The sequence below is a fragment of the Hippoglossus stenolepis genome, chromosome 10 (genome assembly GCF_022539355.2).
Source record: "Hippoglossus stenolepis isolate QCI-W04-F060 chromosome 10, HSTE1.2, whole genome shotgun sequence".
In the NCBI taxonomy this organism is placed as follows: Eukaryota; Metazoa; Chordata; class Actinopteri; order Pleuronectiformes; family Pleuronectidae; genus Hippoglossus; species Hippoglossus stenolepis.
In genome coordinates this window covers 5,506,059-5,514,089 of record NC_061492.1, presented here as the reverse complement: position 1 = coordinate 5,514,089, position 8,031 = coordinate 5,506,059, and the positions used below count along the sequence as shown (strand labels likewise).

Genomic DNA, 8,031 nt, shown 5'->3' with positions numbered 1-8,031 from the left:
GTCGCAGTTAGAGTAGGTGGGGGGTTTACTCTCCACATCTTTAAAATAGGAACACACCTGACATTTCCCCCGAGAGACAAGCCTGGTTTTTTTTTTTGTATATTTTCTCTTTGGCAGGAAACAGGTGCCTCCTCTTAAACCTGGAAGGATAAGCAAGTCGCACAATATCAAGCAGGCATGATACATCTGAGAGTATTAAAGCAAACAACTGCGGCGTGTGAGGCTTCTTGAGGCCAAGGTCCAGCACAGGGGACATTTCCATCTTAGTCAGCAGCTTGTTGTTGAGTTTGGTGCCCCGCTGACCTTGTGGAGTTCAAATCTGCTGCGAAGTTTCCTGCCCTAACATCACGGTCCCCTGTGCATTGGCTGTACTGTAAATAAACTCTGGCTTTGATTCTGATTAACGTCTGACAAGTACGAGTCCTTTAGGTCCTTTCACACCTAGACAGATTTTTTTGGGGGGATCGCTGAAACACACAGAACGATCCCTTTATTCCTCAGAGGGCCACAATCGATCTGATCCACTCAATCAATCACTGACAAGCCATTTGAACTGCAGATGTGATTTCCAGCAGGTCTGTCATCCCACCCTGTCGTCTGTGAAAACAATCCAGGGGGAGATTGCTCTACACAGCCGTGGCTCGTAAAACTCTTTTTATGTTGTAAAAGCACACCCTCGCCCCTCGCCCCTCGCCCTTCTCTCTCTCTCTCTCTCTCTCTCTCTGACTGGGTCCAGAGTAACTTTGTACTTTTCTTGAAAATGCACGGTGGCAGATAACATTCTTGTTCTCTAAGGTCAGCTCTTGAAAGAACTTTGGCTGGAGATGAGGAGAAGTTCGCCTCCATCCAGGGCCTCGTGTCTGCTCTGTTCTATCTCAACAAAACTTCTACATTTCAGTGCAAAACCCAAACTTCCCTCTGCCTCCTCGGCGGCTGCTCGCAGCGAGACAAAGCTCTCCACCCCCCGTGTGGCTCCTGTGTAGCCAAAGAAGAGGAAGGGGAAAGGGAATGTTTTGCCTCTCTCTCCCCACCCCTCTTCCCTCACCTCCCTGGGGCAGTGCTGTGTAGTAATAAACGTCTCCCATAAATCTCCCCCTCACGCCATCATCCCCCCTCCTCCAACTCCAGCCCTTTTTTTTGTTTGTTATCAGCTTCTTTTCTTCTTCCCCCCAAAGCTTTCTTTTCCTCTCTCCTCCTCACTATTGCAACCCAACCCTTGACACTGACTCTGCACATGGCCGATGGCTGCTCTGTCATGGACTGAGAGGCAGGAGGAAGATGGACCACAATAGGTCTCACTCTCCGCAGCCATGGCTTCTTTTATACGCGGCTGCTGGTGTCATTGTTGACTGGCTGTGGTTGAATTCGGTGAGATCACTCGCAGTATCAGGTTATCGAATGCCTGATGAAATGACATATACTGTACGTCCATGCACACATTCAGCTGCTTTATACCTGCTGGTGAGGAAGGGGAGGGAAACTGTGGTGAAAAGAGAGAGAGACACACACAGGCGGAGCGAGAGAAGAATTTAAACTGTTGACGGGAAAGAGTTAAAATCTCTGGCTGCCTGAATTCACCGGAAAGTCCCACCAGTGACGTTACACTCCAGCAATTAAGCGTAAATTAATTACAGAGTAGTGGATGGTAGCTGAAAATCCCGAGCACAGAGCAGCGCCTCCCAGTAAACAACTCCAGACAGTTTAAGCAGCAGATTTCCATAAGAGAAGAAAAGGGGCATAAAGTTGTAGCCTACACTTCACCACTAGGATTTAAAAGAAAAAAACTACTGAAAGTTTTATTTACATACTTTTACACTTGTGGATTAAAGTAAAGACACTCGAACAAAGTTATAAACAGAACACGTACAGTATCACCAACTTTAATAAACAACTTTAACAAAGTGTAAATCTCCTCTTAAACTAATAAAACTTTTTATTAACTAAAGAGTTTTTAGTACATGTAATGTTTATTAGATTCTATTTTAACTCGTCGGATGTGTTTTATTGCTACTTTGCTCTATAATTTCCCAATTTGGGATCAATAAAGTGCATTTGTCTATCTATCTATCTAGATAAAGGACTAAAAACTAGATTTGGTTTCACTTTGAGTTTCTTAGAATTAAAATCATTGAACTTGTCTGGCACTCAGGCTGCAGCCTGCAGCAGTGGAGTGATCTCAAACAAACTGTCAAAGCAATGCAAGTTAGTCCAGCTCATGAGGAAGAGAGAGGAGGGAGGTGGGGTGGAAGGGAGGAGGTGGGGGGTAGAAAAAGTTGACTGAAAGTTGACGCCCAGCGCTTGAGGCTCCTCCTGCAACGGATTAAAAAGCAAATGTCGGGGCTGGTGCAGGGCAGAGGGGGAGTTCTGCAGGGTCACTAAATACACAGGAGCAGCAAATCCCTCAAAAAAAAAAAACCAAAAAAAATTACCCCCAGAAAAAAAGAGAAACCTCAGCAGAGACCTGCAAGCAAACTTTCTGATAAGAGTCTCTTCTCTTGCTCCGACTCGAGTCCGCTCGCTGCAAAGATGACCACAGCCGTGGTGTCGCCTTTCTTCGACTTCGAAATAATGAACAAGGTAGAGCTGCACAAACTTCTGTTCCTCTCTCTTCTCCCCTGTCTCCAGAGCCGAGCGGCACCGGGCCCGGGGGGGGGGCCTGTTCGCTGTGCGCCGCAGCCTGTGGAGGAATGACCGCGGCCCTCGGCTCCCTCCGCCCGGAGCCTGTTGCTCTGTTGCTCTGTTGCGGTTCAGATTTTTGTTTGTCGCTGTTTGTTTGTGTCCTCCTCTCGTGTACACGTCTTTTTTTTAAAGTGTGGCGGGGACTCGAACGTGTGTTGCTGTGTTTAAACTTTTTTTATTTTCCAACCCCCCGTGACACGTGTGTAAAAAGTTATAATTTGAGGGTTTGTTAAACCGGGTTTTGGTGCAACACGGGTGTGATTCAGTCACTGTGTCTACTGTCTACATTTCACTGTGGAAGTGGGAGCAGTTTTGCGCCACTTTTTTTTTTTTTTTAATGCTGCTCACAGAAGCAGCCACATGCTCGCTAATCATTGACCAGATTTGTCTGGCTTCAACCTCCTCCTGCCCCTGTCACACTCTTCAGACAATAACCTTTTAACGATGGAGACTAAACCCTGTTGGGACATAAGAACCATAACTTCCCTCCGGGTGGAAAACAAACTGCCTCATAGTCTTGCATCTATTTTTCAAGTTTGTTAGATTTCTTAACAAACTTTGTGAGATTTGAATCTGTGCTGGTGGTAGTTCTCATGTAAAGCAGCAGCAGCAGCCTGGCCGGTGATTTCCTGCAGTGCATTGAAAAGCAGATGAGTCTTTTTTTTCTGTTGTAATTCAGCAGGATGCTCGGCCACTTTCATTCTCTTTCAAATGATGCAGCCGCTCTGTGGCCACTGACTGGCCTCTCATGTGCTGCTGCTGCTGCTCCATTTACTAAACAGGCACACATTCCTCACCGGGGCAACTTGCCAAACCAGCTGCTGTTCTATAGGCCTGTATCCGCTCATGTTGTCAGAGCCAAAGAGAACAGTCATGCAAGTGGAGGCTGGGATTTTTTCTCCCTCCCTCCCTCGCTCTCTCTCTCTCTCTCGCTGCGGCCCTCCAACACTCTTTCGTTTCAAGACCACGTTGTCAGTTTTGGTGAATCCGTGGAATGTATTTGTTTCTAATGGTGCGTTTTTCTTTTGTGTGTTTTACAGAACAACAAATTGCTCGGCTTCAACAACAACCTGGGTGCCCCCCATCCCATGTCTGTCCCTTGCACTGGTGCCAATGTGCCCATCTCCAGCCCCACCGGAGCCCTGCTGGACAGGAAAGCGGTGGGATCTCCCTCCGTGGGAGGTGTGTACCAGCGGCGGCACTCTGTCAGCAGCACAAAGTTCTGCCAGAACCAGTTTCTGAACAGCCTGAAGGCAGGGGACCACTGCTCGCTCATCTCAGGGGTTGGCAACGGCAGCAGCAACAAGGAGAACCGAATGCGAGACCGCTCCTTCTCTGAGACAGGTGAGAGGCTCATCAACAAGTGCCTGGGCCCTGCCAGTCCCACCGGCAGCAGCAGCCAAGTCAACTCCAGCCGATACAAGACGGAGCTTTGCAGGCCCTTCGAGGAGAACGGCTCCTGCAAGTACGGCGACAAATGCCAGTTTGCTCATGGAATCCATGAACTGCGCAGCCTGAGCCGCCATCCCAAATACAAAACTGAGCTGTGCCGCACCTTCCACACCATTGGTTTCTGCCCATATGGGCCTCGCTGCCATTTCATCCACAATGCTGAGGAGCGGCGCGGACCTCCCCAGCAGTCCTCCCCTCTAAACTCTTCCAACAAGATAGAGAGGCCTCGACTGCAGCACAGCTACAGCTTCGCAGGCTTCTCCACCTCAGCTGGGCTGAGAGACAGCCCCACCTCAGTCACCCCTCCACCTATGTTCTTCCCTGACGAAGTCTCCGACTGGCCCAGCAGTAACCCCTTCACCTACTCCAGCCAGGAGCTGGCCAACCTGTTTGGACCCAGCCTCAGTGTCGGCCCTTTAGGCACAGAGCCCAACAACCCTGCACCTCCCTCTCCAACAAGCAAACCTTACTATTTCAGGCCCATGTTGGAGTCCCCTCAGATGTTCGAGTCTCCATCCAGCCCTCCTGACTCCCTGTCAGACCAAGATGGCTACCAGAGCAGCTCTGGAGGCAGCCTGAGTGGCTCTGAGTCCCCCACGCTGGACACCACCCGCCGTCTTCCCATCTTCAGCCGCCTCTCCATCTCTGACGACTAAACTGCAAGCACCCACCAATGACTTTATGTTTGATGACACAAAGAGAACACGGCACTCCCCTCTACCTCTGCCCTTCTCCCAAGCCTCCCCGTCTTCTCTTCACTCAACACACCGTGTCAGTTCCTTGTTAGCATCATGAGGATTTAGTCAATTAAGGGAACTCAAATTATCATTTCATCCATTGATCTGCACCGCAAGTTTTAAAAACGTAACCTGCCATGTGTCATAGTGCCAAAAATGGAGAGGAAATTGAACAATGAAAAAAAAACACACGAACAAGAATTGACTGTTTTTCCCAGGTGCCACTTGTTTTTCTTTTTCTTTCTTCTTATTTGTTCTTGAATGTGTAGCAGCACAAGTGGCCTTGGAAAGGGGAGTGCATTGCACTAGCCCCCTAGCCCCCCCCTCCCTCTTTCCCTCCCTGACGATACCACTTCCCCCGAGCTAGCTAGAGGGTGCTCACTAACGTAAGTGTAGATTTACCGCAGCCGTTTTTACAGACTGAGTTAAGACAAAAGGAGAGAAAAATAACAGACCCTGAAATGATATGAATAGTTTTTAAAAAAGAAAAAAGTGCCTGGGGCGGTTTTTGCATGTGTTTAGGGTGAATGGACTACTGTTTATTTTTGGTTCTTTCTCATTTGCCCCCTCCACCACCCCACCCCCGTCACGGTTCTTCTCGAGCCCGTCTTATGTAATTGTGGACTGGGTGAGTCTGCAGGAAGGACTTTGAACTGGAAGTTGGTTATGTTTTTTCCCTCTTGAGTTTTTCTCCTCCTGTTGCTGGTCACTGGCTTTTTTTTGTTTTTTTTGTCTTTGGGAAGGAAGTCTTGATATCAAACTGATCATTAAACCTGTAGGACTGTAGTCCCACTTCTCAACCCTGCCTCCCCTCCCTTCATCTTCACCGATCTGGGGAATTCCAGCATTCCCATGGTGCAGTTCTACATCCTGCGACTTGACGAGATCGGATCTCCAAGCTATTTTACTTAACTCTCCCCCCAACCCCTGCCCCCCCAACCCCTTTAAAAGCCTGCTCTGAGGAGCTTTCTGTACTCATTACATCCCTTTTTTTGCTTTCTTTATTTGATAATTATTTTTTATTAATGTTATTATTACGGTTATTATTATTTGAAAAAACTTTCCAGACAGAAGGTTTTCTTGTCACTGCTTATTTAACTTATCAGAACATATTTATTGGTGATCATATGCATTTTTTGTTAATTTTGTTTTGTATTTATCTGGATAATGAACAATAGAATATATTTTCTTTTATGTTAAATTATGATCTTCCATATTAATCTAAAGATTGTGAAGACGTTTTTGTCAGTTTTCCTTTTTTCACAGTTTAATATATTGTACTTCAATGACTTGTTCTGCAACTACACTTTGTCAAAATGAAACTTAATTTAAAGCAAAAAAAAATGCAAAAAAAGATGTTTTGCGTTTTGATTATTTATTGTACTTTTTTTCTCTACTCCCTCTTATTGGACTGCAATTCCATCTTAGCTAGATTTGCTTGTATTCATTCCTGATGTTTCCCTCCCCCCCCCCGTGCCTTCCAATAACCAGACAGTAACAGAAGTCGACTGTTTTTTACATTGATTCAACTCCGCTGTTTCTTGTTCTCTGATCTTGCCCCAACTCTAAACAGAAGTATTTTCACAGTACTTGGGTAGATGGTGGAAATGAAGGGGTTCTGAACAACCTCTCACATCACTGGTTAAGGGGAGAGTCTCCAGCTTGGAAGCCTGGTGGTGTTGAAACATCAGCAATGTTCTCACACCCAGTCTGTTTATTACAAGCAATAGCTGTGACCAAATGGGTTGAGGAAAGTTTATCTAGTTTTCTTTTAATTTGATTGGATGCTTGATGCACTTGCTTGGCGCCCCCCCCCCCTCCGGCCCGCCCCTCGACCATTGGAAGTGCCTCATTGAATACATTCCAGGTAGCTAAGGCTTCTGTGGCCTTTTATATTTGATAAAAATGGAGGAGAAATAATTTTTTAAGTCACTTGTCTTGCCTTCACGTGTTTGGAAGAGGTGAACAGATTTTGACACAAAGAAAGTAAAAACTGTTGAATGTATTTTTTCAGCCATGTTTTTTTTTTTTTCACTACAGTAATTTCTGTGAGTTAATATGGAAACTGTTATTTTTTTTTTTTCTCTTTTGTAAGTATTGATTGCAGTTAAGTCAATAAACCCCATATTTTTGGAAAAGTTGAACTGTGTCATGAACTGTGTACAAGGGTTGTGTCGGACAGTGGTGCACATGTAGACGCTTTTAACACCTGAAGCAGATTCTAACACAACTACAGCCGCACACTTATTAATTAAGACTATTAAAAGACAATATTAGGGTTAAATAAGATTCCAACTTTTAATTTAGTCTCATATGGGTAGCATAAGAAGAGACGGGCCATTTTAATATCAGCGTAATACAGGCCATGAGGGACTTGTGTTGTTTCAGCTGTGCCAAAGCTTTTTATCAGGTACAAATGCAACTCATTCCTCCCCAATCTAAAAAAGATATGACTTTTACCTTTTGAACTTGCCTGAAAAATGTCATGTTTATACATTTTCTTCAACATTAAAATAGTCCAGTGACAGTTGTCTGAACATTCACAAACACAAAGTAAACAGGAACTTCTAGTGGTTAATTCGGTTAACACTTTAAATAATAAGAAATATTGGGCTCAAGTTGTTAACCACACTAACTGACCTAATGGCGACAATGTCAAACTTTGAACACCAATTGTTTTTAGGATGTATTTTTTATAAATGTTAAATTTAAAAGTAAGATCAAATAAAAAAGGGAGATACAAGAGGCGGTCTGTGCTTCTGTGCAGCTTCCAGCACTAATGGGAGTTTCACTGTGGTGGAAGTTGATTGGTGGTGATCTGCACAGAGAGCAGTCAGGGCTATTGACCTGCGGATGATCAAACTCTAAAATCGAGAAAGGTTTAGTTACGCAAAGAGAAAAAGCTCCCTGGTTTCAGCTGAAGTATTGATCCGGGGGAAGGGGAGGGGGCTGTAATGTTTCCAAGAATAAAAAAAGTGTGACATGCTAAGGTTATGACCCGATCGGTGATCCAGAAGCGAGCCAATCGATATGTGTGAGGACATCCCTGCGAAGAGACGGATAAACAGTCGCCTCGTAGACGTTACAGTTATCAGATTGTCCAGCTCCCTGTGTGGTCCGTTTTTTGTGTATTCTTACATAAAAATAAATGGAGATAATCTTT

At 45.3% G+C, this 8,031-nt stretch overlaps 1 protein-coding gene across 1 annotated transcript; it reads left to right on the top strand.

The window, feature by feature from the left end:
- Positions 1 to 2,322: 2,322 nt before the first annotated feature.
- zfp36l1a (zinc finger protein 36, C3H type-like 1a) lies at positions 2,323 to 7,012 on the top strand. The gene is made up of 2 exons (XM_035168185.2): positions 2,323 to 2,577; positions 3,720 to 7,012. Exons 1-2 carry the CDS (start codon positions 2,527 to 2,529, stop codon positions 4,785 to 4,787), a joined length of 1,119 nt encoding a protein of 372 aa, XP_035024076.1. The 5' UTR covers positions 2,323 to 2,526; the 3' UTR covers positions 4,788 to 7,012.
- The last annotated feature ends 1,019 nt before the right edge of the window (positions 7,013 to 8,031 follow it).

Excerpts from the sequence above, each read along its gene's own strand:
- zfp36l1a (XM_035168185.2), top strand. The coding sequence starts at position 2,527 with ATGACCACAGCCGTGGTGTCGCCTTTCTTCGACTTCGAAATAATGAAC. Across the intron at positions 2,578-3,719 it reads ACTTCGAAATAATGAACAAG|AACAACAAATTGCTCGGCTT; the intron begins GTAGAGCTGCAC and ends TGTGTTTTACAG.